The sequence below is a fragment of the Ipomoea nil genome, unplaced genomic scaffold (assembly GCF_001879475.1).
Source record: "Ipomoea nil cultivar Tokyo-kokei standard unplaced genomic scaffold, Asagao_1.1 scaffold2704, whole genome shotgun sequence".
Taxonomy (NCBI): domain Eukaryota; kingdom Viridiplantae; phylum Streptophyta; class Magnoliopsida; order Solanales; family Convolvulaceae; genus Ipomoea; species Ipomoea nil.
Window position 1 is genome coordinate 2,126,896 of NW_017619132.1, and position 27,838 is coordinate 2,154,733.

The following is a 27,838-nucleotide window of genomic DNA, read 5'->3' on the forward strand; positions in this document are numbered from 1 at the left end:
AAAAAGTGTTATACATGTGTTAAAGGTGAAAACATAAAGGACTAAATTGGAAGGAATACACGAAATTGCAATTTGACCCTTATTCCAAATTGGAATGGGGTTAAATTCTAGACGTATTGTCGGGTCGGGTATACATTCGAGTGCGAACCCCAGAAGTTCATAATACTTTTTCTTAAGAATAAAAAAAAAAAGCCATCAAATCATCCACCGCAGCTTCAACGTTTTGGAATGTGAAAAAGCAGAAAGACAGCACTCTAGGTACGCAGCTTAAATTTGGGCTTCAAAAAAATTTGATCTTTTTCTAATTCTTGGAGTTTCAGTTTTCTGTCATGTGCTTAGAAGTCAACTAATTGAAGACAATGGTGTAATTAGGGTTCTAAAGACACCTTTTTGAACGCCAGATGATTCATGTTTTATTGGAGAACTTGTCTACATCTTTGTGCCATGTGTGTCTCTTCAGTTCTGTATTTCCAGTATGATTATAGCTGTGTAGGAATTATTATTTAGTAGTGTGAAAACAAAACTATAACAAATTGTTTAGGTTTAGCAGTGCCCCTCTTCTATCATTATTGTTGGTACCAATCTGCAGATAGTTTCTGGCCTTCTGGGTATGGATCACTTTGTTGTGTAATGGAGTTTGAAGTGAACACAAAATTGCTGGTTTAGTGTAACCTAGATTCTGTTTTTGCAAAGAAGCCTCCATACATGGATGCTTCTTTTGGGATCTTTCAAGGCCAAACTTCAATCCAAAAAGCCACATTGTCCACACTAGTTTATGTCAATCCACGCGGATAGCTTAGTTGGTTCTAGGTGGTAGATTGTGGGCAAAGAAACATAATCGAGCCTTAGCAGCCGTTGATGGGCACCCGACACTGGTCATTCCACCTAATGGGCGGCTGAGTCACCATAATTTACCCTTTCATTATCCTGTCGGGCTAGGGTGTAGGGGCCTTGGGGGCGAGGGAATTTTTCCTTTTGTGGGCAAGACCAGAATTCTTCCCAAGGGATGTAAAATTCGTTTTTTTTTTTAATAGACTTTGAAAAGCTTTTTAATGTTCTTCACTGGATTGGTCTTTATGTTTCTTTACAGTGAAATTATGCTTATTTGGAATTTTTGTGGATGCATAAGGTTGCTTTGCCATGGAGAGCTCAGGTGATGCAAAGGATGACACTTTAGAGACCTCTATATCAAGGGAACCGAGCCATTCTTTAGCATCTCATGGTACTAAATTTGTAGATGCTGTTCTCAAGGGTGAAAACGAAGTCTGCTTGGAGAACTTTCGTATGGATAAACATGTTTTCTACAAGTTGTGTGATATGGTAAAAACAAGGGGCCTCTTACGCCACACGAATAGAATCAAGATCGAGGAGCAAGTAGCTATATTTATGTTCATTCTTGGTCGCAATCTGAGAACCCGTGCAGTTCAAGAGCTTTTCAAATATTCAAGCGAAACCATCAGTCGCCATTTTAACAATGTTTTGAATGCAATCATGACCATTTCACTGGATCTCTTTAAGCCTCCAGGGTCTGACATTCCACCAGAAATTCAAGACGATCCTCAATTCTATCCGTATTTTAAGGTAAATAGATTCATTTTGATTGTATCTTCTACTATGATCAACTACAATGATCCTTACATGTTACAACCGTTTATCAGGATTGTGTTGGGGCAGTTGATGGCATACATTTCCCTGTGACAGTAGGTGTCGATGAACAAGGGCCTTTTCGGGATAAGAATGGCGTTCTCTCACAACATGTTATTGCAGCGTGCTCTTTTGATATGAAATTCCATTATGTATTAGCTGGTTGGGAAGGTTCGGCACCAGATATGCGAGTTCTAAATTCTGCTCTGACAAGACGGAATAAGCTTCAAGTGCCTGAAGGTATGCCTTTTTAGTGATAAGCACTGTTGCAAAAATCGCGCCTAGGCGCTAGGCGGGCGGCCTCCTAGGCGTCCTAGGCGCCGCGCCTAACGATTTTTTCAACATTGGTGATAAGAGATTTATTAATGGGTTTCAGGTAAATACTACCTAGTGGATGCTAAATATGCAAACATCCCAGGTTTCATCGCTCCATATCCCGATTCTTCTTATGCCTTTCTTGAATTCGACGGTGGTTTCCTTCCTCAAGATGCCAAAAAGCTCTTTAATCATCGACACTCTTTGCTACGAAGTGTTACTGCCCGCACTTTTGAAGCACTGAAGATGCGTTTTCCCATTCTGATGGCCGCTCCTTCTTACCCTCTGCAAACACAGGTGAAGCTCGTTGTAGCAGCATGCGCCATACACAACTTCATCTGCGAGGAGAATCCCAAAGACTGGATCTTTAAAATGTACAATCAAGAAGCTGGATTGCCACAGGAAGATCCAATGCCACCTTTGGAAACCGAACAGCAACAGATGCATATTGAGACACAGGTTTTAAACATTCCATTTGAAACCGAGCATTTAGAACAGGTTTCTCAGTTGCGAGACTCTATTGCATCTGAAATATGGAATGACTATTTATACACAAATGATTTTCCTTCTGTCTAGTCTGTTCAACATTGTTCTAAATTGAAATGATTTCTTACAGTAAATCTTGCCTGTCCAAAGCATATTGTTTATTTGTTTATATATAGAGAAGGGTAGATTCAGTCTGCAGTAGACTTTCCATAGTACAAAATATATAGAAATTTGATTCAAGACTACATATTAGTGGAATTTCTGGGAACTGGGAAGAAACATATTAAAGCTTGTGTATAATTAAAGGAGCACCATGCTGAGGTTGAGTGGTCACCATTGAATATGGAGCGTGTGCGTAAGAAGGAGAAAGCTCAAACGAGAAGCGTTGCAGAATCATAGCCATAGCCATTTTAGCTTCTACCAAAGCAAAGTTTTGACCAACGCATATTCGAGGTCCCCCGCCAAATGGGAAAAATACTTGTTTACCCTTTGTTGCCTTCATTATACCTTCCCTGAACCTGTCTGGTTTGAACTCTTTGGCATCTTCACCCCATATCTCACTGTCAACGTGCATCAAGAGTGTAGGCAACATCAGCAGTGCCCCTCGTGGCAGAACTATTTCTCCTAGTTTAGTTTCCTCCACGGTCCGCCTATCCATGCCAGTTATTGGAGGGTAGAGCCTTAAAGACTCGTATAGAATCATTGTCAACTGTAAAGAGGATATCACATGAGGTTAATTATCTGGATGAGCATTACTGTCAACTATGTAAGTGTCTAGAATACTTACAACTTTAAGGCTATTCAATCCTTCGAAATCTGGTTCCTGATCCCCGAAAACCTGCAACACCTCTTCTCTAGCTCGGGCTTGCCAATCTTGGAATCTGCTGAGGAGAATCATAGTCCACACCAGCATCACCGAAGTAGTCTCCTGCCCTGCAAAGTAGAACACCTTACACTCCTCGATCACATCTTCGATGCTCATTCCGAATTCCTTCCCCCCCTGCTGTCTGATTTCTTGTAAGTTGGATTCCAGTAATATGCCCAATAAATCATCATTGTTCGTCTCCCCACCCTGCATCGCCTTCATTCTCTTGTCTATAATACCCCGGATTGATGATTTCACTTCCTTCTCAATGGCATTCATTCTTCTGTTCCTCTTAGTTGGCACAAATCTGCACTAACCTTACTAGTTAATGACAACTCATATACTATCTAATATATATGCCTATTATGTGACACTGTTTGTCATCTGTTTGTTATGTTACCTCCATCCAGGTACATAAACTTGACGCGAAACTTCTATGAAGTGCATGCCCTGTTCTTTCTGGAGTTCAAAGATCCTCTTTCCTTCTTCATAGCTGCTCCCAAACGCCGTTCGAGAAATCACATCACAGGTTAGGCCTTGCAGGTCAGGCCACACATCCCGTTCACAAGATCCTTTTCCTGAGACTATCCCTTCCCACTTGCTCAGCATTTCACAGCAGCTTAGCAAGAATGCCGGTTGCATAAGCTGTTGCAAGAGTTGTAACAGTTAAAATGTTATCAAGTTTTTTTATTTTTTTCCCTCTTTGAGTGACGAGGAAAACTCAGACTAAGGAAACCCAGTCTTGTAACTTAGCCGCCACTATCCAAGGGTAACTGGGTAAATACAGTCTTTTGACCTAGCCAACAAAGGATATAGGCAAATTATATCGTGCACCGTGGTGCATAATTGATTATGCACCACGCATCAAAACGACGTTGTTTTGTTTAATGAAAAGAACGGCATCTATTTCCCTCCATTCCGCAAAAAGTAACTCTGTTATTCATTTTCATTTTGTATACACTGCAATTTCGGTGCAACACAACTACATTTTCTTTTAGATATAACTACAATTTCATTCGATATTTATAGACTCAAATATGTGAAAATGTTATTTAATTTTATTTAACTATAGTTTTATTAAAACACAACTACATGATCATTTTGATATAATTACAGCTTCATTGTTGTACAATATACACTCAAATATGTGAAATGTTATTCAGGTTGATTTTATATACACTGCAGTTTCATTTCACCACAACTACAGTATCATTTTGATATAATTGCAGTTTCATTTGATAATATAAAAATAATACGTGAGGCAATGTCGGTTTAGATATACTATAGTGTCAGTTGGTAATTAACATATACAAAATACGCGCTCCGTTAAAACTAACGGCACGCCATTTCTTTACTTAAAGAAACAGCGTTGTTTTGACTGCGGTGCACATGCACCGCGGTCCACGATAGAACGACTGGATCACAATGAGGTAAACTAGCCTAACTCAAATTGAGAAGGCCAATAAGCTTCTCCTGACTCTATTATATATTAGTATCTGTTCTATACTTTCTCTAACTACTGCAGCTTAAAGAGTCAATACCGTACCACCGAAGTTCGACCCTGTGACTTTCCCTCAAGGGAAGCACCCCACAGAGCTGCTGAACACAAGGTGCTTGACATAAGCTTCTCCTGTTAGGAATCGAACTTGTAACCATATAGTTACCAAGTCAACTAACCAACTTGATTCAAAATATTATCAAGTTGAGAAATATTACACACACCTTTAGCTTCTCTGAATAGAAGGCAGGATTGATTATTCTTCTGTGTTTTGCCCACTTATCTTTCTCATAGTTGGCCACTCCTCTTGCCACCTTCCTGCCTAGTGGGTTGGTCCTAGCCTTCTGATACTGATAATTTTTGTTTAAAACCTCCTTTATTAGTTCAGGATCCCTGATTAACACCTTAGGCCTTGGACCCATCCATACATAACAGCTTTTACCTGCACAAGATCATATCATAGCTTCATTGACTTCTGGGATGGAATTCACAGCAGAAGCATATATATAAGCATGGAAAACATACCATATTTGTTGACATGTTGAACATAAAACGGAATGACTCTGGGGGCTATGTTATCCGACAGAGTCATGGGCTTGGAAAGGGCGTCAGTGGTCATCTTCGCGAGCTCTTTCATGTCGCCGGAGAGGATTCTGTAGGGGTTCCCTTTGAGGCCTTGCTGTTTAAGCCACTTCTCCAGCTTCTTCGGCTTAAACCACACCCAATCCAACACTCCCCATGCGTACGCCAACAAACCCACTGAAATGCACACTCCCAGTAGGGTGTATATCACCTCCATCTCCGGCGAGGCAATCGGGAATGTGGGCGTTCTTGATTTCACGGCGGGTGTTATATATATCAACACAAACAACACTGGTGTACTGACACGTAAGGGATGACGACGGCGATCACATGACTCACTCAATTGAATAAATGTTTACATTTTTAAAAGCCCCGTTAAATTATACAAAAGAGTTTTTTTTTTTTTTTTTTTTTTTTTTTTTTTTTTTTTTTTTTTTTTGAAATTTTATACAAAAGGGTTAAACTCTTGCTTATGTACAATAAACTTGACTAAGAAGGTGTGCAAGAACTAAATTTATAAGTCGTAATTTCTAAAAACATAATAAGTTTAATTTAAATTAAGATTATATCCTTGATTTATGTTCATCTTTTTGTATGTAAATAAATGTGTACATTCTACTTTAAATGTTGTACATTTCAATGCTATTAGACAAAATTATCATTGCACCGCTATAATTGATGTAGCAAAAATAAGATGTGAGCTCGGGTGTGTTATATCGTCCTCAGGTGATTGGGGGATATGGCACGCAATATGCAATCACAAGAAAATAGGCACTAGCATAAGGAAATCAACAAGAAGCTAAGCAAATTACAAGTTTAAGGAAATCATAAGACTAACACATATGCACAAAGATAAACACAAAATAAATAAATAGGACTCAAGCTAGGGAGCATTATCTTCTAGATGCATAGCACAACCTAAGGATTGGGGAAAATCACACAACCAAGGAATTAAGAGGGAATGCGCGTAGGTATCCTAGTCTACGAACCATTCTTGTGATTAATAAACAAGGATTAGAACAAGGAATTGCCCCACTTTCGTGGTGAATCAATTCCAAGTCCATCAAGCACACAGAGCATCTAAAGCCCCCAATTTCCCCTATTTTCGTAGGAAAAAATCGGGTCTATGCAAGGGGTGGCTTGGATTCATCATCCAACTCTCGTTGAGGCAAGGAATCCTCCAAAAATAAGCTAATGAATGTGTACATAAAACATTAACAAGATATAAACACAACACCTTCATAAACACATGAACCCTAAGTAGTGTTCTTCCCCCTTTTGCAATAATCACAAATCAAGCATCAAGATAGATAATACAACCCTAACTCAAGTCCATAAACTAACTACTCATGATTAAATAGCATAAAGAACACAAAAACATAAGTGTAAAGCATAAACATTGCAATATAAAGAGATAAAAGGGAAAAGAAGATTATCTATTGAAATGATGGTAGAATCTTGAAATCCAAGTGTAGATCCTTCAATACAAGTTTGAAATGTGTTAAGAAACATAAATCTAAGTCTAATCTAACCTAAAAATATGAAGGAGAATGAAAGAGAGTGTCTAGGATTCTAACAAGAGTCAAAACCAAGTTGAAATGACACAAAAACGCGCCTAAATAGAGCAGAGCAGATTGGGACGCCCTCAGGGATGGGCGTACTCTAGGGGGTACGATTTTTGGTACATTTCCAGTGAAAACTGGATCAGGGAGAAGAGATGCGTACTGGCATGCGTATGGGCGTACGGCAGGGCGTACGAGGCTGCTGGAAACAGAATTCTGTGCACTTGTTTTGACTTCTAGGCTATTTTTCTCATTTAAAACCATTTTACTGGCACTTATGGTCTTCAACAAAGTTGTAGCCCTTTAAGTTGGCTTTCCAATGGTGCAAGAATCACTCCATTTGGACATTTCTAGGCCGAGATATGGTCAAAAAACCGAACAGTGTCCGAAATGAGCGAAAATTACAATGTCTTGATCTTTTGCTCATCTTTTGTTTTGGTTTGCCCAAATGACTAAGACCATTGAATACACCACTCTTAGGCTCCCTTGGAAGTATATTGTCCATCCTCTTAACTTCTCATTGGCTCCCATGGACTCCTAATGCATCCAAAATGCTCCATTTGACTCCAATGTCCACCAAAATGCCTAAAAATACTCATCTTTGTTTCCAAACAAAACTCCTAGCAAAATAACACAATTTAATCATAATCTCATGAAATTTGGAATGATCTATAAGCAAAATGACTTAGTGAAAGGAAGAAAAATATAGACAAATAAGCACTTATCAATAATACCGTTAGTTTTTAATTCTAACATTAATAACACATCATTATTACCATACACGTATATCCATAATATTTTTGTCTATTTTTTAATTATCATTTTATTAAAATCATTATATATTAATTTAATTCTTAATTATATTTTAATTAAATTTCTATGAATGATAAATTATATATGTGTGTACAAAATACATATATTATTTATGTATATATAATTCAAATTATAATTTTTAATTATTTATATTTATTAATATTTTAATATTGAACATGAATTTTCACGCATCGAACATACAAAATGCTAATTTTTATATAAGAATCAAAATTTATCACTCTTTCAAAAACTTTTTTTTTATTCTTTAATTATATTTATTTTCACTTTTTCACTCTTTTCAAAAACTTTTTTTTATTCTTTAATTATATTTATGGTCACTTTTCACTCTTTTCAAAAACTTTTTTATTCTTTAATTATATTTATTGTCATTTTTCACTCTTTTCAAAAACTTTTTTTATTCTTTAATTATGTTTATTGTCATTTTCTATTTTTGAATTGTTAGATTTTTTTTTTGAGAAAATTTTAATTTTGGTCCACTGACTATTGGAGTTGTGTTAATTGCAAACACTTGACTTTCAAAAATGCTAATTTAGTACCTTGACTATGCAATTTTTATCAATTTTGATCACGCTGGTCAAATCTCACCGAAAAAATTTAATAGGTCAAAAATAAGGGTATTTTAGTCATTTTACTCTCATTTCTTTCCTCTCCGATGAGTCTCTCTCAATTTCCGGTGACGATTTCTTCTCCGATAACCTTCTCCCTCAACAATGCCTCAAGTTGATCTTGAAACACTAGTCTCCGCCTGTGCAGGCGGCGGAACTGACCGGAAAATTGCATGTGAAACCTTCGCAGACGGCCGAGTCGAAAGTGATGATTCCATCGACGACTACGAAAAGAGAGTGGCTCCAGATCTTCTGCCGGAATCCTTCTTGATATCGAAAGATGCCGAGTTTGATTGGTTCGATCGCAACGCTTTTTTGGAGCGTAAGGAGTCCGGCAAAGGTCTCAACCCGAACCCGAATTTGAACTCAAGTTCGAATTCGAGTTCGCAGAGGTTCGCGCAGTCGCAGAGCTTCAATAATCGGGCTTCCCAGGACTCAGAATAACAACTATGCCGACTCGATGCGGAGGAGTTGCAACAAACTGGCGAATATCCATCTTTTCTCGCGTCGGAGAAGGTCATCATAGAAGAAATCGTCGCCGAAAATTGAAAGAAGCTCATCGGAGAAGAAAGAAAAGAGAGTAAAATGACTAAAATACCCTCATTATTTGACATGTTAGATTTTTCAGGTGAGATTTGGCCGGCGTGACCAAAATGGATAGAAATTGCATAGTCAAAGTACTAAATTAACATTTTTAAAAGCCAAGTGTTGCAATTAACACAACTCTAATAGTTCGTAGACCAAAATTAAAATTTTCTCCTTTTCTGAGTTAGACTACGAGGTGTCCTCTGTTCGCACCGGGTCGTTCCACTTAAGGGACAAAATGCTGACCATTTCATACAAGAACGGTTCGAACTCTCCACTATTTTTTAAGGAATAAGAGTGCCTGACCATTCATACCAACCAAACTGGTTAAAAGTGATTTATTTTAATTGTATGCAAAGAAACTCTTTAAATCAAAAACAATATTTAAAGGAGAAGAAATCAATTTTGCAAAGGGAAAATTTGTAGCACAAATATGTCATCACTATTTTTTTGTCATCACAATTATGACATTTTTTTTACGAAGTGACACTAATTAAGGCACTTCTCCAGCTTCTTCGGCTTAAACCACACCCATGAGGCCATGACCCAACCCAGCTAGCACTCCCCATGCGTACTGAAACGCAAGCTCCCAGGCCAGTACGGTGTATATCACGCGCCTCCATCTCCGTCGAGGGCAGCCGGAACTGTGGGTGTTCTTGATTTCACGGCGGGTGTTACATAGCAAGCGGCTAAGAGTGCTGTGCGGACGCGTCAGGGATGACGACGGCGATAATAATGACTCGAAACTGATTCGTCCAAGTTTGGGCTTCCTTCCATGTTGCAAAAAGTTTCCTTTGTTTAGTTAAAATCCTGGCATTCATTTTCTTTTTAGAAATGATCTTAAATAATTTGATATTTATAAAAAGGGATAAGGCTCAAACAAGTGTTTTAACTTGTTCTAAATTTGTTCTTGCTTATTTGGATGTCAAGACATTTGTCGTATTATTAGAATATATGTAGCGACACCTCATGAAAGCCACATTTATTGATGAGGACTCCAATTCATATCCTCCCATTTAGGAGAGTCACTTCATGTCACTAGACCACAATATTATTGCCATTAGGTTTACATATTTTTTGAAAGTAAAACACAACTTGCATTAAGGTAATAAAGCAGAAATAGAGTATGAAGGGATCGAGTCCTAGTACAAAGTGCTAGCCTGTGAAACGGCTGCAACAACTAAAGAATGAGCTATAACATTAGCTGATCTAGGAACGATACTAATAATGCAATTATTAAAAGTGGAAATAGCAGTCCTGCACTCATCAATTATCAAACCAACATAAGAGAGAATATGCGCTTGTGTAGATAAACAACTCCAAAGCTCCGAGCAGTTCGTGTGGAGATCCACAACTAGTATACCACGATCTTTAAGCCACGGCATTCCCTCCTTACACGCCATTGACTCTGCCATGAGAGGTGAGGAGCACGCCGGAAGGGGGCCGCCGCATGCTGCTATGAAACCTGAGGTGGGCGAGAACAGAACTGCCCCAAACGCCGCTCTCCCCAAAGAGCGCTAAAAGCTGGCGTCGAAGAAGCACATAGGCAAGTCCGAATGCAGCTGAGCAGTTATGGTGTTGGCTAGAGCGGCTAGTGTGCGTGGGAGATGGACCTGCCTCCATGCATGCAGAAATGACCTCCAAAACCCTCTGCGGAAGTGGTACGCTGCCCTCCCAAACGGCGGAATTCCGGGCTCTAGGCCATTGGCACTACGTTTGCATATTTAGTTGATAAATACTCTGTATTTAAGTGTTCAAGTTTACATATTAAAGTTGATAATAATTACAAAAATACCACCGGGTTTAAAAAAATTGATTAGATTTGTCGAATTTTAAGACTTATATTGATTTTTATTTCTCTAGTATTGTTCTCATAGGATCCTTAGCGCATACAATGACGGATTTAGAAAATTAGAACAAGTTAACTCGAGATATCACTTCTAAAAAAAAATTACATCTTTCACAATTTTGTCTGAAAAATTCGCCAAGAACTTTAGAATTGTCAATGACAAAATATCAAACATCTATAATATGGTTCAAATACATTATAAATTATAATACAATATTTATGATAGACTACAAGATAGTTAAGGGCGGAACCAAAACTATACTTGGATAGGGTGAAATTTTAAAACACTTTGAAATATTATAAAAATATTTGTGACAAAATATAAAGCATAATCGATAGAAGCTAAAATATACATGCAAAAAAAATAGAATTAAAAAATAAATTTAATTTATTAAAGGGTGAGAAGAGCTAAAATAAAGATAAAAAGCTAAAACATAATAAAATGCAACAGGTGGGATTTGAAACTGTGACACTCCATGTCATACTCAAGGTTGAACCCACTCATCTACTAAACAATTTAATTACTTATTCATGTACTTACCTATTGTGGCTCTGCCACTGAGCATATATATACACACAAATGACTTTCCTTTATTCTATCTAGTCTGTTCATAGTGATGAACTGGAATGAATTCTCACATTAAACCATGCCTGTCCAAAGCATATTATTTATATATTTATTTGTTTATACATAGAGAAGGTAGATTCAGTCTGCAGTAAACTTTCCATAGTACACAACATATAGAAATTTGGTTCAAGCCTAAGCTACATATTGGTGGATTTCTGAGAACTGGGAAGAAGCATATTAAATTAAAGCTTGTGCATAATTAGAGGAGCACCATACTGAGGTTGAGTGGTCACCATTGAATATGGAGCGTGTGCGTAAGAAGGAGAAAGCTCAAACGAGAAGTGTTGCAGAATCATAGCCATAGCCATTTTAGCTTCTACCAAAGCAAAGTTTTGACCAATGCATATTCGAGGTCCCCCGCCAAATGGGAAAAATACTTGTTTACCTTTTGTTGCCTTCATTATACCTTCCCTGAACCTATCTGGTTTGAACTCTTTGGCATCTTCACCCCATATCTCACTGTCAACATGCATCAAGAGTATAGGCAACATCACCATTGCCCCTTGTGGCAGAACTGTTTCTCCGAGTTTAGTTTCCTCCACGGTCCACCTATCCACGCCAATTAATGGCGGGTATAGCCTTAAAGACTCGTATAGAATCATTGTCAACTGTAAAGAGGATATCATATGAGGTTATCTGGATGAGCATTACTGTCAACTATGTAAGTGTCTAGAATACTTACAACTTTAAGGCTATTCAATCCTTCGAAATCTGGTTCCTGATCCCCGAAAACCTGCAACACCTCTTCTCTAGCTCGGGCTTGCCAATCTTGGAATCTGCTGAGGAGAATCATAGTCCACACCAGCATCACCGAAGTAGTTTCCTGCCCTGCAAAGTAGAACAGCTTGCACTCCTCGATCACATCTTCGATGCTCATCCCGAATTCCTTTCCCCCCTTCTGTCTGATTTCTTGTAAGTTGGATTCCAGTAATATGCCCAATAAATCATCATTGTTTGTCTCCCCACCCTGCATCGCCTTCATTCTCTTGTCTATAATACCCCGGATTGATGAATTTACTTCATTCTCAATGGCATTCATTCTTCTGTTCCTCTTAGTTGGCACAAATCTGCACTAACTTTTCTAGTTAATGACAACTCATATACTATCTAATATCTATGCCTATGTTATGTTACCTCCATCCAGGTACATAAACTTGACGCAAAGATTCTATGAAGTGCATGGCCTGTTCTCTCTGGAGTTCAAAGAACCTCTTTCCTTCTTCATAGCTGCTCCCAAACGCGGTTCGAGAAATCACATCACAGCTCAGGCCTTGCAGGTCAGGCCACACATCCAGTTCACAAGATCCTTTTCCTGAGACAATCCCTTCCCATTTTCCCAGCATTTCACAGCAGCTTAGCAAGAATGCCGGTTGCATAAGCTGTTATTGCAACTTGCAAGAGTTGTAACAGTTAAAATGTTATCTAAGTTTTTTTTTCTTTTTTGAGTGACGAGAAAAACTCGCAGTCATTATCCCAGTATGACTGGGTAAATCCAGTCTTGTGACTTAGCCGCCACTATCCAAGGGTAACGGGATAAATACAGTCTTGAGACCTAGCCAACAAAGATTAAACTAGTCTAAATTGTTCATGACAGACTCAAATCGAGAAGCCCAATAGGCTCCTCTTGTTAGGAGTCGAACTTGTAACCAATTTGGCGGATTATCCTAAAATATTATCATGTTGAAAAACATTACACACACCTTTAGCTTCTCTAAATAGAAGGCAGGATTGATTATTCTTCTGTGTTTTGCCCACTTATCTTTCTCATAGGTGGCCACTCCTCTTGCCACCTTCCTGCCTAGTGGGTTGGTCACAGGCTTCTGATACTGATAATGTTTGTTAAAAACCTCCTTTATTAGTTCAGGATCCCTGATTAACACCATAGGCCTTGGACCCATCCATACATAACAGCTTTTACCTGCAGAAGATCATAGCTTCATTGAATTCTGGGATGGAATTCACAGCAGAAGGATATATAAGCATGGAAAACATACCATATTTGTTGACATGTTGAACATAATAGGGAATGACTCTGGGGGCTATGTTATCCGACAGAGTCATGGGCTTGGAAAGGGCGTCAGTCGTCATCTTCGCGAGCTCTTTCATGTCGCCGGAGAGGATTCTGTAGGGGTTCCCTTTGAGGCCTTGCTGTTTTAGCCACTTCTCCAGCTTCTTCGGCTTAAACCACACCCAATCCAACACTCCCCATGCGTACGCCAACAAACCCACCGAAACGCACACTCCCAGTAGGATGTATATCACCTCCATCTCCGTCCAGGCCATCGGAACTGTGGGAGTTCTTGATTTCACGGCGGGTGGTATGCTAAGAGTGCTGTGCGGACGCGTCAGGGATGACGACGGTTGATAATAATGACTCGAAACTGATTCGTCCAAGTTTGGGCTCCCTCCTATTCGCCCAAGTTTCGGCTCACTGATGGCATGCATTTTCTTTTTAGAAATGATCTTAAATAATTTGATATTTATAAAAAGGGATAAGACTCAATTACTCAAACAAGTCTTTTAACTTGTTCAAAATATGTAATTAAGTTTGAGGAAAGTGCAATTCAACTTATTTCACCACTTATTACAAGTATATATAAGTATCAAGTAATTCATTATAGATATAAATAATCTAACTATACTGAATAAAACAGTATACGAAAAACCTAACTTTGTATAAGTGGAAGCAATAGTCGTGATAGTTGTGTTGATCTCCAATTACAGTTGATGTTCTTGTTGTGTTACCGTTGATGTTCTTATTGTGTTACCTCTTAAAGACCGATAGACTGTTAACCATATTTTAACTCATACTAGACTAGAACCACATATGGTGTATAGGCGTCTACTGAGCAGCATGAATACCGTAACTGAATGTGTTATATAATGAATATCCTTTATCCCATCAATATAATCCATGTTTATATTAAGCACAGAGTTTGATTGACTAACAACTCCTAGTTATTTAGTCTAACCAATTTACTTAATAAGCATAGTAAACTTACACAAGGCCCTAATATATATATATATATATATATATATATATATATATATATATATATATAACCAAACTATACTTATATATACTAAGTAGTACTACTTAATATATATAAGTAGTTTGGTCATATATATATAACCAAACTACTTTTATATATAAGTAGTTTGGTTATATATATGACCAAACTACTTAATATATATAAGAAGTTTGGTTATATATATAACCAAACAGTTTGGTTATATATATAACCAAACTACTTAAAATAAATAAATAAATAAATGAATAAATATATATATATATATATATATATATATATATATATATATATATATATATATTATTAAGAAAAATCTTACAATAATCACTGTATATGTTGGATGACACTTCATATTTTTCTTGCTTATTTGAATATCAAGACATTTCTATTATTATTGAGTAATGTTAGATGTCTCTTATTTCTCTTATTCAATCCATCTCTTATGATGTAGCGCGATATTATTTAATTGGTTATTAAATTCTCTTTTTAATAGTGATAGATCAACTAATTCATAGGCACTCAATGAATGAAAGTCACATTATGAGAATTGAAGAATATGATGATGGGAGAAATTTAGGAAAGGTTAACCGGTATTGTACTTATTATTTAAATTTTAGAGTTAGTTTTTGATTTTATTTGGTTTAGAGGCTCATTTTTTTATGCCTAAGGTATATCATTTAGAACAAGCTTGCCATTTGTGAGACTCCATTGCATCTGATCTGAAATATAGAATGACTATATATACACAAATGATTTTCCTTCATTCTATCTAGTCTGTTCATAGTGATTAACACTGCTCTAAACTGGAATGAATTCTCACATTAAATCATGCCTGTCCAAAGCATATTATATATTTATTTGTGTATACATATAAAAGGGTAGATTCAGTCTGCAGTAAACTAAGTTTCCATAGTACAGAACATATAGAAATTTGGTTCAAGCCTACATATTGGTGGATTCTGAGAACTGGGAAGAAGCATATTATATTAAAGCTTGTGCATAATTAGAGGAGCACCATACTGAGGTTGAGTGGTCACCCTTGAATATGGAGCGTGTGCGTAAGAAGGAGAAAGCTCGAACGAGAAGCGTTGAAGAATCATAGCCAATGCCATTTTACCTTCTACCAAAGCAAAGTTTTGAGCAACGCATATTCGAGGTCCCCCGCCAAATGGGAAAAATACTTGTTTGCCATTTGTTGCCTTCATTATGCCTTCCTGGAACCTCTCTGGCTTGAACTCTTTAGCATCATCGCCCCATATCTCGGTGTCAACATGCATCAAGAGTGTAGGCAACATCAGCATTGTCCCTTGTGGTAGAACTATTTCTCCTAGTTTCGTTTCCTCTATGGTCTTCCTAGCTAGTCCAGATACTGGCGGGTATAGCCTTAAAGACTCGTATAAAATCATTGTCACCTGTAAGGAGGATAGGACAAAATCGAACGAGGTTTAGTATGAGCACTAGCTACTATCAACCATGTATGAAATGAATATTACTTACAACTTTAAGGTTATTCAAGCCTTCAAAGTCTGGTTTCTTATCCCCGAAAACCTGCAACACCTCTTCCCTAGCTCGAGCTTGCCAATCTTGAAATCTGCTGAGTAGAATCATAGTCCACACCAGCATCGCAGAAGTAGTCTCCTGCCCTGCAAAATAGAACAACACGCACTCGTCCATAATCTGTTCAATACTCATTCCACATTCCTTGTTCCCTTGCTGTCTGATTTCTTGGAAGTTGGATTCCAGTAATATGCCCAATAAATCATGTCTGGTGTTTGCCTCCCCAGCCTGCGTCGCGTTAATTCTCTTGTCTATAATAACCTGGATAGTTGATGTCACTTCGTTCTCAATGCCGCTCATTCTTCTGTTCCTCTTAGTTGGCACAAATCTGCAGTAATTAAACTAATTACAAGTTAATGAAAACTAAACCACAAACTTTCATTTCTATCATATCACAGTCCTTGTTGTTTTACCTCCATCCAGGTATATAAACTTGACTCACAGCTTCCATGAAGTGCATGGCCTGTTCTTTCAGAAGCTCAAAGATCCTCTTTCCTTCTTCATAGCTGCTCCCAAACGCTGTTCGAGAAATCACATCACAGGTTAGGCCTTGAAGGTCAGGCCACACATCCACCTCACAAGATGATGTTCCTTTTCCATACACAATCCCTTCCCACTTGCTCAGCATTTCAGAGCAGCTTAGCAAGAACGCAGGTTGCATAAGCTGTTGGTTGCAAATCAAAAACTCTAGCAGTTAAAATATTGGTTGGTAAATGGTTGTTAGCTAATTGGATTAATTAGAGGGTATAACTAGTTGATAACATTAGCTGATTGTAGAAAGATGTTTGGTAAATTAGCTGTTTAGCTGATAGGCTATAACTGTAAGCTAATTGAAAAAGTCGCGTTGAGTAGTTTTTTTTTTTTTTTTTTTTTAAACCAAGTCAAACACTCAAACAATTAATAATGGTCAAATAAGTCAAAATTTGTCCATGGTGCATATCACCTTTTCCATTATAGTGATTCAAGTTTAATAGGTCAATGATGGTCATTTTGTGGTTCATAACGCAACAATTCCCACCCTAGGCTAGTAGGCCACTCCACCACTTTTACACCATCAATATGTTCGAATAGAGTAAGAGACAATCTCTCTACTATAGTTCTACATCAATTCAACTAGACAACAAACTACAATGGAATCTGTTGAGCATATATAATATACATAGTTGCAAAACTCGGCCGCCTAGGTGCTAGGCGGCACCCATTCTTGCCGTTTTGGCCTATACTTGACCAAAATCGGCCAACTCAACTGAGTCAGCCGATTTCTTTCGATTTTGACCGATTTCGTCTGATTTTGTCCGATTTCGTCTTTCATTAATTATTGATTTTAATATTATTATGATGAATTATCATTATTTCATTTATTTGGAGGTTTTAATTATTTGATTGAATGTTGAAAACATGCTCATTAAAATTGTCAAACTACAAATCTGTCACTATTTTTTTAAATTTTTTTGGTGTCCGCCTGCCTAGATTCCGCCTAGGCGCTAGACGCTGCCCGACCGCCCGACTAGCGCCTAGCCCCTACAGCAACCGTGATAATATATAAACATAAATGTGCAGTCTAACTATCAACTTACACTTAGACTTTTAATTGAATAGTTGAGAAACATTAAACACACCTTTAGCTTCTCTGAATAGAAGGCAGGATTGATTAGTCTTCTGTGTTTTGCCCACTGCTCTTTCTCATAGCTCACAAGTCCCCGTACCAACTTCCTCCCCAGTGGACTGTTCTTAGGTTTCTGAAACAAATCAGATTTGTTCAAAACCTCCTTGATTAGCTCAGGATCCCTGAGGAACACCATAGGTATAGGACCCATCCATGCATAACAGTTTTTACCTGCAAAACATCATTGAATTTAATTGATCGAATTCACAGCAGAATGGGAAGCATGCATGAAAAACATACCATATTTGCCGGCGAGGTGAACAAAATACGGGTTGACTCTCGGCGCTACGTTATCCGACAGAGCCATGGGCTTGGAAATGGCGTCACTCGTCATCTTTGCGAACTCTTTCGTGTCGCCGGAGAGGATTCTGTAGGGGTTCCCTTTGAGGCCTTGCTGTTTAAGCCACTTCTCCAGCTTCTTCGGCTTAAACCACACCAAATCCAACACTCCCCATGCGTACGCCAACAAACCCACTGAAATGCACACTCCCACTATGGTGTATATCACCTCCATCTCCGGCGAGCCAATCGGAACTGTGGGCGTTCTTGATTTCACGGCGGGTGTTATATAGCAAGCGGCTAAGAGTGCTGTGATGGCGACGGCGATAATATAATAATGACTCGAAACGGATTCGTCCAAGTTTGGGCTCCCTTCCATTCGGTCCTTTCATCACTTTCATGTTGCAAAAACTTTCCTTTTGTGTAGTTAAAACTTGAAATCCGGGCATGCATTTTCACTTTTTAGAAATGATCTTAAATAATTTGATATTTATAAAAAGGGATAAGGCTCAAACAAGTCTTTTAACTTGTTCAAAATATGTAATTAAGTTTGAGGAAAGTGCAATTCAACTTATTTCACCACTTATTACAAGTATAACTATCAAGTAGTTACTATATATGCTGACACTTCATGTTTTTCTTGCTTATTTGGATGTCAAGACATTTGTATTATTATTAGAGTAATTTTTAAAAAAAAATTATATATTTCTCAAGTCATTACACAACGCGCGCGAAAAATAAAAGACGAACCTGTATCAAACCAAAACCAACTCTCTAACATCAAATTAGCATCCCTAGCTAATAAGTAAGCCACTAGCCCACTACATTAGCAGAATGCTTAACAAAACAGAGATCAACATTTGAAAATAATGTCTTTCTTATTTTTCTTATCCAATCTATCTCTAATGTAGTGTCTGCATCATTATTGAATTGGTTATCAAATTCTCTTTTCAATTAGTTAGTGGTAGGTCAGCTAATTCACAGACACCCAATGAATGAAAGTCACATCATGAGGAGAATATGAGAGGGGAATTATAGGAGAGGTTCAATCGTTCAGATGCATTTTTCTTATTATCTGTGTGTCTATGTATATTGAAAGATTCAAGCTAAGTGAGTCTAGACTCTAGACGGTCTAGTTGAGGGTTGTTGAAAAAAAAGTGAGGAAACGACATGATTAGTTTTATAAATACGACGTCATTTTATTCGTTGTCTATTATATTTTCTATGAAATAGGATTTATATTCTCAAGTAGTAGCTCATACACTGCCAATTGATACAAATGCATGTAAGCCTTCTTCAATCTTCTTAGAAGTTAGTTGGGTCATCACTATTTGAGACCTAAGTTTTAGATGTTCCATTTGAAACAGAGCATTTAGAACAAGCTTCCCATTTGTGAGACTCCATTGCATCTGATCTGAAATATAGAATGACTATATATACACAAATGATTTTCCTTCATTCTATCTAGTCTGTTCATAGTGCTTAACATTGCTCTAAACTGGAATGAATTCTCACATTAAATCATGCCTGTCCAAAGCATATTATATATTTATTTGTGTATACATATAAAAGGGTAGATTCAGTCTGCAGTAAACTAAGTTTCCATAGTACAGAACATATAGAAATTTGGTTCAAGCCTACATATTGGTGGATTTGTGAGAACTGGGAAGAAGCATATTATATTAAAGCTTGTGCATAATTAGAGGAGCACCATACTGAGGTTGAGTGGTCACCCTCGAATATGGAGCGTGTGCATAAGAAGGAGAAAGCTCGAACGAGAAGCGTTGAAGAATCATAGCCAATGCCATTTTACCTTCTACCAAAGCAAAGTTTTGACCAACGCATATTCGAGGTCCCCCGCCAAATGGGAAGAACGCTTGTTTGCCATTTGTTGCCTTCATTATCCCTTCGCTGAACCTCTCGGGCTTGAACTCTTTAGCATCTTCGCCCCATATGTCGGTGTCAAGATGCATCAAGAATATCGATAATGACAGCATTACTCCCGGTGGCAGAACCATTTCTCCTAGTTTCGTTTCCTCTATGGTCCTCCTAGCTAGTCCACCGGCTGGCGGGTATAGCCTTAAAGACTCGTATAAAATCATTGTCACCTGTAAAGGAGGATAGGACAAAATCGAACGAGGTTTAGTATGAGCACTAGCTACTATCAACCACATATGAAATGAATACGGAGTATTACTTACAACTTTAAGGTTATTCAAGCCTTCAAAGTCTGGTTTCTTATCCCCGAAAACCTGCAAAACCTCTTCCCTAGCTCGGGCTTGCCAATCTTGAAATCTGCCGAGTAGAATCATAGTCCACACCAGCATCGCAGAAGTAGTCTCCTGCCCTGCGAAATAGAACAGCATGCACTCGTCGATAATCTGTTCAATGCTCATTCCACATTCCTTGTTCCCCTGCTGTCTGATTTCTTGGAAGTTGGATTCCAGTAATATGCCCAATAAATCATGCTTGTTTGCCTCCCCAGCCTGCATCGCCTTAATTCTCTTCTCTATAATAACCTGGATAGATGATCTCACTTCGTTCTCAATGGCGCTCATTCTTCTGTTCCTCTTAGTTGGCACAAATCTGCAGTAAACTAATTACAATTTAATGAAAACTAAACCACAAACTTTCATTTCTCACTCACAGTCCTTGTTATTTTACCTCCATCCAGGTATATAAACTTGACGCACAGTTTCCATGAAGTGCATGGCCTGTTCTTTCAGAAGCTCAAAGATCCTCTTTCCTTCTTCATAGCTGCTCCCAAACGCTGTTCGAGAAATGACATCACTGGTTAGGCCTTGAAGGTCAGGCCACACATCCACCTCACAAGATGATGATCCTTTTCCATCGAAAATCCCCTCCCACTTGCTCAGCATTTCAGAGCAGCTTAGCAAGAAAGCCGGTTGCATAAGCTGTTGCAATTCAAGAGCTCTAGCAGTTAAAATATTATCTATAGTCCAGTGGTGCATGTCACATTTTCCATTATAGTGATTCAAGTTTAATAGGTCAATGATATGGTCATTTTGTGGTTCGTAAGGCAACAATTCCCGCCTTATCAAAGCGCATTTAGACTATTTGTCCTAGAATTCTACATCAATTCAACAATACAACGAACTACAATTGAATCTGTTGAGCATATAATATATAAACATAAATGTGCAGTCTAGAACATATGGGTCTGAATCTCCATAAAAACATTACACACACCTTTAGCTTCTCTGAATAGAAGGCAGGATTGATTATTCTTCTGTGTTTTGCCCACTTATCTTTCTCATAGGTGACAAGTCCTCGTACCAACTTACTGCCCAGTGGATTGTTCCTAGGCTTCTGAAACAGATCATATTTGTTCAAAACCTCCTTTACTAGCTCAGGATCCCTGAGGAACACCATAGGCATGGGACCCATCCATACATAACAGTTTTTACCTGCAAAACATCATTGAATTGAATAGAATTCTGGGATGGATCATGGATGGAATTCACGGCAGAATGGGAAGCATGAAAGACATATATACCATATTTGTCGGCGAGGTGAACAAAATACGGGATGACTCTCGGGGCTACGTTATCCGACAGAGCCATGGGTTTGGAAATGGCGTCACTCGCCATCTTTGCGAGCTCTTTCATGTCGCCGGAGAGGATTCTGTAAGGGTTCCCTTTGAGGCCTTGCTGTTTTAGGCACTTCTCCAGCTTCCTCGGCTTAAACCACACCCAATCCAACAGTCTCCATGCGTACGCCAACAAACCCACTGAAAAACACACTCCCAGTAGGGTGTATATCACCTCCATCTCCGTCGATATCACCGGAACTGTGGGCGTTCTTGATTTCACGGTGGGAGTTATATTTGCAAGACTGTTGTGCGGACGCGTCAGGGATGACGATTACTCAAAATGTATCCGTCCAACTGTGGGCCCCCTTTTATTTTATTTTGTCCCTTTACCTTGGAAAGTGTTACTTTCTGATGTGATATACAGAAAATTACTTTGGCTATTCTCAAGCAAATTATTATGTGGACCTGGTCTGTATCTTGCGACTCTATCCAAATATTCACAATTTATATCATAAATGTTAAGAATTTATCTTTTTAAAATTTATAATTTCTATGGCAAATTATGTTGTGCATCCGTATGCACTGTACGGATGATGCAAAAACGATGTCGTTTTGCATTAAAATGCGTTTTTTACTTTAAAAAAAAAAACAGTTTCGATTCCCAGCAACAACATTATGTTATTTATTTTTTTAGTTTATTCATTCTGGATTTTTAGTTATGAAATTCTGGAGGTATAGTTATGCAATTCTGGATGTGTAGCTATGCAATTCTGGATTTATATTTATGAAGTTATGGATGTGTAGTTATGCAATTCTGGATGTATAGTTATGAAGTTATGGATGTGTAGTTATGCAATTCTGGATTTATAGTTATGAAAATATGGATGTGTAGTTATGTAATTCTGGATGTATAGTTATGAAATTATGGATGTGTAGTTATGCAATTCTGATTATTTTTTTTTCAAGTTAAACGTCAAAACGACGTCGTTTTTGCATCTGGATGCACCATGCATGGTGCATATGGATGCACAACATAACGCTTCAATTTCTATACTACGAACACACAATGTTAACATATATGTAATTAATTACCCTGTTTTATATTTACAAGTTCCTTTCATATACTGTAGTTGTAATTGATTATCTTGTTTTATATTCACAAGTTTCTTTTAAATACTGCAGTCACACAATATTAACAAATTAATATTTGATGACTTTGTATTATATTCGCTAATTCTCTTCTACAACTGTTATGTATTTTGACTTAAAAACACAATTTATATTCTAATAATTTACAATTTCAATATTAAAAATACACAATTTATGCGTCATTTAAAACCATAATCCACCTTGTAAGATGAACTCTAGTCCATGATATAACAACTCGCAATCTCATTGGTGAGATTTTTTCCGCAAGATTTCAACCATTGTATAAATATGGTGATCATCCAGATAAAACCCAAATCAAATAAAACCTTATCCTTAGAGTGAGCTTTCTAATACATATACGGCGGACCATTTATTGCTTCTTTTCAATTATTGCTATAAAAGTACAAAGGTGATTTCAGTCAAATTGATCAGACAATTAATTTGATAATTATAAAATTCTAAGTTTAGCTTTACTGATTGGGATCATAAGACAAAATTCACCTAGAACACACATTATCGGCTACTAAACAAGAACAAGTATGCATCTAAAATATGGAATGACTACTAATATACAAATTAAATGATTTAGTGATTAACATTGCTCTAATCTGAAACATTAAAACTTGGAATTGTATTTATTTATCGGCGAGTATAACCTTAAAGACTTGTATAAAATCATTGTCACTATAAGGAGGATATGTTACATGACAAGAGGTTCGTTCAATTAGGATGTGCACTACTTTCAACCATGTATGACATGCATTTTTTCGGTGACCAGAGAAACCCGAGATTCAGGATGGACACGTACTACTGTCAACCATGTATAACGACCAGGAAAACGCACAGTCACTACAGTCACTAAACGAGGATGTGCACGGGTAAACTCTTACCTTGTGATCCTAGCTGACAAAGGATCACAAGGATATGTATTATTTATTTGTTTATATAGTGATTAACATACATTGCTCTAAACTGAAATGGGTTCTTACATTAAATCTTGCCTGTCCAAACCATATTATTTATCTGTTTATATAGTACAGTAGTACAGAGAGGAATAGTGGGAACTGGGAAGAAACATATAATATATATATAGCATATTAAAGCCTGTGCAAAATTAGAGGAGCACCATGCTGAGGTTGAGTGGTGACCCTTGTAAATGGAGCATGTGCATAAGAAGGGGAAAGCTCAAAGGAGAAGCGTTGCAGAACCATAGCCATAGCCATTTTAGCCTCTACCAAAGCGAAGTTCTGACCAATGCAGATTCGAGGTCCCCCGCTAAATGGGAAGAATGCTGGTTTGCCATTTGTTGCCTTTATTATGCCTTCCCGGAACCTCTCTGGCTTGAACTCTTTAGCGTCTTCACCCCATATCTCAGTGTCAACATGCATCAATTGTGTTGGTAACGACACCAGTACTCCCAGTGGCAGAACCATTTCTCCTAGTTTCATTTCCTCCATGGTCCTCCTACCTATGCCAGGTAATGGCGAGTATAGCCTTAAAGACTCGTATAAAATCATCGTCACCTGTAAGGAGGATATGACAAAACGAGCACTATGTAAGATCTGCAGTATATATAAAATATAAAATTTATGATACTTACAACTTTAAGGTCATTCAACCCTTCGAAATCTGGTTTCTTATCCCCGAAAACCTGTAAAACCTCTTCTCTAGCTCGAGCTTGCCAATCTTGAAATCTGCTGAGTAGAACCATAGTCCACACCAGCATCACAGAAGTAGTTTCCTGCCCTGCAAAATAGAACAGGATGCACTCGTCGATGATATGTTCAATGCTCATTCCAAATTCCTTGTTCCCCTGCTGTTTGATTTCTTTTAAGTTGGATTCCAATAGTATGCCCAATAAATCATCATTGTTCGTCTCCCCAGCCTGCATTGCCTTCATTCTCTTCTCTATAATAACACGGATAGATGAATTCACTTCCTTGTCAATGGCATTCATTCTTCGGTTCCTCTTAGTTGGCACAAATCTGCAGTAAACTAATTACAAGTTAATGAAAACTAAACCACAAACTTTCATTTCACTCACAGTCCTTGTTATTTTACCTCAATCCAGGTATATAAACTTGACGCACAGCTTCCATGAAGTGCATGGCCTGTTCTTTCAGAAGCTCAAAGATCCTCTTTCCTTCTTCATAGCTGCTCCCAAACGCTGTTCGAGAAATCACATCACAGGTTAGGCCTTGAAGGTGAGGCCACACATCCACCTCACAAGATGATGATGATGATGATCCTTTTCCATACACAATCCCTTCCCACTTGCTCAGCATTTCAGAGCAGCTTAGCAAGAAAGCCGGTTGCATAAGCTGTTGCAATTCAAGACTTCTAGCAGTTAAAATATTATCTAGTCCAGAATCATGTTTATTGTCTTAGAGAACAGAACAAAACTTGAGAAACATTGCACACACCTTTAGCTTCTCGGAATAGAAGGCAGGATTGAGTAGTCTTCTGTGTTTTGCCCACTGCTCTTTCTCATAGCTCACAAGTCCTCGTGCCAACTTCCTGCCCAGTGGATTGTTCCTAGGCTTCTGAAACAGTTCATATTTATTCAAAACCTCCTTTACTAGCTCAGGATCCCTGATGAACACCATTGGCATTGGACCCATCCATACATAACAGTTTTTACCTGCAAAACATCATTGAATTGAATTCACAGCACGCAGAATGGGAAGCATGAAAGACATATATACCGTATTTGTCGGCGAGGTGAACATAATAGGGAATGACTCTGGGGGCTATGTTATCCGACAGAGTCATGGGCTTGGAAAGAGCGTCAGTCGTCATCTTCGCGAGCTCTTTCATGTCGCCGGAGAGGATTCTGTAGGGGTTCCCTTTGAGGCCTTGCTGTTTTAGGCACTTCTCCAGCTTCTTCGGCTTAAACCACACCCAACCCAACACTCTCCATGCGAACGCCAACAAACCCACTGAAACGCACACTCCCAGTAGGGTGTATATCACCTCCATCTCCGTCCAGGCCATCGGAACTGTGGGAGTTCTTGATTTCACGGCGGGTAACCGGCTTTCATATATAAATTTCTTCTTATGAAGACTGTTGGGCGGAATCATCAGGGATGACGACGGCGATAATAACTAATAACTCAAAAGTCAAAAAATGTGGCCCCCTATGTTTTTTTTTGAAAAATATTACATAGCTCTTACTCCCAACTTTTACCTCTCTCACAAATAGATACATTTTTTGAGATCCACATGATGAAAATATCCTATTATTATTTGCCATCGAATAAAAGTGAAAGAGTAGAATTTGAGAATACATGTGATAGAACCTTTTTTTTTTCCTTCTATCTTGAAAAATTGGACGTGATATAATTACTTGGAAAATATTACTCTTACTCCCAAATTTACTTCCAACTTTTATTCTCTCACACAAAATTTTGATGTTAGACATCTTCATTAGGACTCACAATGATGAAAATAACTAATCATCAACTTGATGTGAATAATGCTTTTTTACATGGGGATTTGGATGAAGAGGTTTATATGACTCTGAAACCCGGAGTAGAAACTAAGAAGTCAGGAAAAGTTTGCAAGCTACTTAAGTCTTTATATGGATTAAAGCAAGTCAGTAAGCAATGGAATGCAAAATTGACCGCAAAATTGCTTGCCCAAGGTTTTTCACAAGCTTCTTCGGATCATACTTTGTTTACTGAAGGATCAGGTATGACTTTTATTGCATTCTTGGTGTATGTCGATGCCATCGTGGTTGCTAGCAGTGATGTTGAACAGATTCGGGCAATCAAGTCTCATTTGGATTCAGTATTCCGTATTAAGGACTTGGGGCCTTTAAAGTTTTTTTTTGGGTCTCGAAGTAGCACGTAGCTCTCATGGGATCAATCTTTGTCAACGCAAGTACGCTTTAGAGTTGCTTGAAGAAATGGATTTTCTGGGTTGTAAACCAGTTCATAGTCCCATGGTTGTTTTTTCTAAACTCCTCCATGATGATAGTCCTCTTCTTAGTGATGCAACCATGTTTAGAAGAATTATAGGGAAGTTGTTGTATTTAATGATCACACGCCCAGATATCACTTATGCCGTGCAACAACTCTCTTAGTTCGTCGGTGCACCTACGGAGGTACATCTTAAGGCGGTTCATAGAGTGTTTCGATATATTAAAAAATCCCCAGGCCAAGGTATTTTGTTTTTCCCGAATCCAAATTCTCAGTTGAAGGCCTTTTCAGATTCAGATTGGGCTACCTGTCCTAAAACAAGGAAATTTGTTACTGGTTATTGTGTTTTTCTTGGGGATTCTTTAGTTTCCTGGAAGTCGAAGAAGCAGCAAACTGTCTCTCGTTCATCATCCGAGTCGGAGTATAGAGCACTTGCTACTACAAGCTGTGAGATACAATGGTTGCTCTTCTTGCTTGGTGATCTTGGTATTGTGCCATCATCCTCATCAGTTTTGTTTTCTGATAGTCAGTCTGCTCTCGCAATTGCTGAAAATCCTGCGTTTCATGAGCGGACCAAACATATCGGTGTTGATTGTCACTTCGTCCGTGAGCGTATTCAAAATGGGACTTTAAAGGTTTTGCATGTTTCAAGTTCCAATCAACTTGCGAATTTCTTTACCAAGCCTCACGCTCCAGCTGTTTTTAACATGTTCGTCCAAGCTGGGCATACATTCTATCTATGATCCAGCTTGCGGGGATATTGAAGCAGCATGTGAATGGACTATTTCTTGTTTTTTGACTATTTCTTGTTATTTTGAATTCATTTAAATTATTGTTTTGATTTTGTACCTAGTCTAGCATCAAACTAGCGTGGAGTTAGTTGTAGCCTGCTCTATTTATTTCGGCTTTGTTCATTCTTCGTTGATCATCAGAAATATTCTCAAATAATATTTTTTTGCTTCTTCCTTCTTCCTTTGTCATTTTCTCATTACCAACAAACCCACCGAAACGCACACTCCCAGTAGGGTGTATATCACCTCCATCTCCGTCCAGGCCATCGGAACTGTGGGAGTTCTTGATTTCACGGCGGGTAACCGGCTTTCATATATAAATTTCTTCTTATGAAGACTGTTGGGCGGAAACGTCAGGGATGACGACGGCGATAATAACTAATAACTCAAAAGTCAAAAAATGTGGCCCCCTCGATATATATATATATATATATATAT

At 38.1% G+C, this 27,838-nt stretch overlaps 6 protein-coding genes across 9 annotated transcripts; 1 reads left to right on the plus strand and 5 right to left on the minus strand.

Annotated features, from left to right (window-relative positions):
* Positions 1-119: 119 nt before the first annotated feature.
* On the plus strand, positions 120-23,712 carry LOC109155715. Of its 3 annotated transcripts, none has more exons than XM_019303340.1 (5): positions 120-258; positions 1,091-1,581; positions 1,659-1,884; positions 2,021-2,542; positions 23,635-23,712. In XM_019303340.1, the coding sequence occupies exons 2-4, from the start codon at positions 1,141-1,143 to the stop codon at positions 2,533-2,535; spliced, it is 1,182 nt and encodes a 393-aa protein (XP_019158885.1). In that variant the 5' UTR covers positions 120-258; positions 1,091-1,140; the 3' UTR covers positions 2,536-2,542; positions 23,635-23,712. The 3 variants fall into 3 exon arrangements, with proteins under 3 accessions (XP_019158885.1, XP_019158884.1, XP_019158883.1); XM_019303339.1 differs by having other exon boundaries at positions 1,130-1,581; XM_019303338.1 differs by lacking the exon at positions 23,635-23,712 and adding an exon at positions 15,254-15,309 and having other exon boundaries at positions 1,127-1,581; positions 2,021-2,530.
* On the minus strand, positions 2,582-5,654 carry LOC109155704 (cytochrome P450 CYP72A219-like). Of its 2 annotated transcripts, XM_019303326.1 has the most exons (6): positions 5,334-5,654; positions 5,033-5,250; positions 4,857-4,940; positions 3,711-3,955; positions 3,233-3,617; positions 2,582-3,154 (listed from the first exon to the last, which is right to left on the minus strand). In XM_019303326.1, exons 1-6 carry the CDS (start codon positions 5,605-5,607, stop codon positions 2,729-2,731), a joined length of 1,632 nt encoding a protein of 543 aa, XP_019158871.1. In that variant the 5' UTR covers positions 5,608-5,654; the 3' UTR covers positions 2,582-2,728. The 2 variants fall into 2 exon arrangements, with proteins under 2 accessions (XP_019158871.1, XP_019158872.1); XM_019303327.1 differs by lacking the exon at positions 4,857-4,940.
* LOC109155708 (cytochrome P450 CYP72A219-like) lies at positions 11,478-27,729 on the minus strand. Its single transcript, XM_019303331.1, has 6 exons — positions 27,690-27,729; positions 13,448-13,758; positions 13,154-13,371; positions 12,588-12,832; positions 12,136-12,520; positions 11,478-12,061 (listed from the first exon to the last, which is right to left on the minus strand). Exons 2-6 carry the CDS (start codon positions 13,734-13,736, stop codon positions 11,636-11,638), a joined length of 1,563 nt encoding a protein of 520 aa, XP_019158876.1. The 5' UTR covers positions 13,737-13,758; positions 27,690-27,729; the 3' UTR covers positions 11,478-11,635.
* On the minus strand, positions 15,285-27,743 carry LOC109155706 (cytochrome P450 CYP72A219-like). Its single transcript, XM_019303329.1, has 6 exons — positions 27,602-27,743; positions 17,949-18,171; positions 17,662-17,879; positions 16,456-16,706; positions 15,983-16,370; positions 15,285-15,897 (listed from the first exon to the last, which is right to left on the minus strand). The coding sequence occupies exons 1-6, from the start codon at positions 27,665-27,667 to the stop codon at positions 15,472-15,474; spliced, it is 1,572 nt and encodes a 523-aa protein (XP_019158874.1). The 5' UTR covers positions 27,668-27,743; the 3' UTR covers positions 15,285-15,471.
* Positions 19,482-21,864, minus strand: LOC109155709 (cytochrome P450 CYP72A219-like). The gene is made up of 5 exons (XM_019303332.1): positions 21,505-21,864; positions 21,198-21,415; positions 20,652-20,902; positions 20,189-20,573; positions 19,482-20,095 (listed from the first exon to the last, which is right to left on the minus strand). The coding sequence occupies exons 1-5, from the start codon at positions 21,776-21,778 to the stop codon at positions 19,670-19,672; spliced, it is 1,554 nt and encodes a 517-aa protein (XP_019158877.1). The 5' UTR covers positions 21,779-21,864; the 3' UTR covers positions 19,482-19,669.
* Positions 23,658-25,753, minus strand: LOC109155705 (cytochrome P450 CYP72A219-like). The gene is made up of 5 exons (XM_019303328.1): positions 25,395-25,753; positions 25,113-25,330; positions 24,751-25,010; positions 24,290-24,674; positions 23,658-24,212 (listed from the first exon to the last, which is right to left on the minus strand). The coding sequence occupies exons 1-5, from the start codon at positions 25,681-25,683 to the stop codon at positions 23,787-23,789; spliced, it is 1,578 nt and encodes a 525-aa protein (XP_019158873.1). The 5' UTR covers positions 25,684-25,753; the 3' UTR covers positions 23,658-23,786.
* Positions 27,744-27,838: the final 95 nt, after the last annotated feature.

Bases quoted from the DNA above. Each gene is read 5' to 3' on its own strand.
- LOC109155715 (XM_019303340.1), top strand. From the start codon at position 1,141: ATGGAGAGCTCAGGTGATGCAAAGGATGACACTTTAGAGACCTCTATA. The intron at 1,582-1,658 runs GTAAATAGATTC...ACCGTTTATCAG, and splicing joins AATTCTATCCGTATTTTAAG to GATTGTGTTGGGGCAGTTGA. The intron at 1,885-2,020 runs GTATGCCTTTTT...AATGGGTTTCAG, and splicing joins TAAGCTTCAAGTGCCTGAAG to GTAAATACTACCTAGTGGAT.
- LOC109155704 (XM_019303326.1), bottom strand. From the start codon at position 5,607: ATGGAGGTGATATACACCCTACTGGGAGTGTGCATTTCAGTGGGTTTG. The intron at 5,251-5,333 runs GTATGTTTTCCA...GATCTTGTGCAG, and splicing joins TCAACATGTCAACAAATATG to GTAAAAGCTGTTATGTATGG. The intron at 4,941-5,032 runs GTGTGTGTAATA...GATTCCTAACAG, and splicing joins TCTATTCAGAGAAGCTAAAG to GAGAAGCTTATGTCAAGCAC.
- LOC109155708 (XM_019303331.1), bottom strand. From the start codon at position 13,736: ATGGCCTGGACGGAGATGGAGGTGATATACATCCTACTGGGAGTGTGC. The intron at 13,372-13,447 runs GTATGTTTTCCA...GATCTTCTGCAG, and splicing joins TCAACATGTCAACAAATATG to GTAAAAGCTGTTATGTATGG. The intron at 12,521-12,587 runs GTAACATAACAT...AAGTTAGTGCAG, and splicing joins GTTTATGTACCTGGATGGAG to ATTTGTGCCAACTAAGAGGA.
- LOC109155709 (XM_019303332.1), bottom strand. From the start codon at position 21,778: ATGGAGGTGATATACACCCTACTGGGAGTGTGTTTTTCAGTGGGTTTG. The intron at 20,903-21,197 runs GTGTGTGTAATG...GAATTGCAACAG, and splicing joins TCTATTCAGAGAAGCTAAAG to CTTATGCAACCGGCTTTCTT. The intron at 20,574-20,651 runs GTAAAATAACAA...AGTTTACTGCAG, and splicing joins GTTTATATACCTGGATGGAG to ATTTGTGCCAACTAAGAGGA.
- LOC109155705 (XM_019303328.1), bottom strand. From the start codon at position 25,683: ATGGCCTGGACGGAGATGGAGGTGATATACACCCTACTGGGAGTGTGC. The intron at 25,011-25,112 runs GTGTGTGCAATG...GAATTGCAACAG, and splicing joins TCTATTCCGAGAAGCTAAAG to CTTATGCAACCGGCTTTCTT. The intron at 24,213-24,289 runs GTAAGTATCATA...TCCTCCTTACAG, and splicing joins GGTTGAATGACCTTAAAGTT to GTGACGATGATTTTATACGA.
- LOC109155706 (XM_019303329.1), bottom strand. From the start codon at position 27,667: ATGGCCTGGACGGAGATGGAGGTGATATACACCCTACTGGGAGTGTGC. The intron at 16,707-17,661 runs GTGTGTTTAATG...TGCAACCAACAG, and splicing joins TCTATTCAGAGAAGCTAAAG to CTTATGCAACCTGCGTTCTT. The intron at 16,371-16,455 runs GTAAAACAACAA...TAATTACTGCAG, and splicing joins GTTTATATACCTGGATGGAG to ATTTGTGCCAACTAAGAGGA.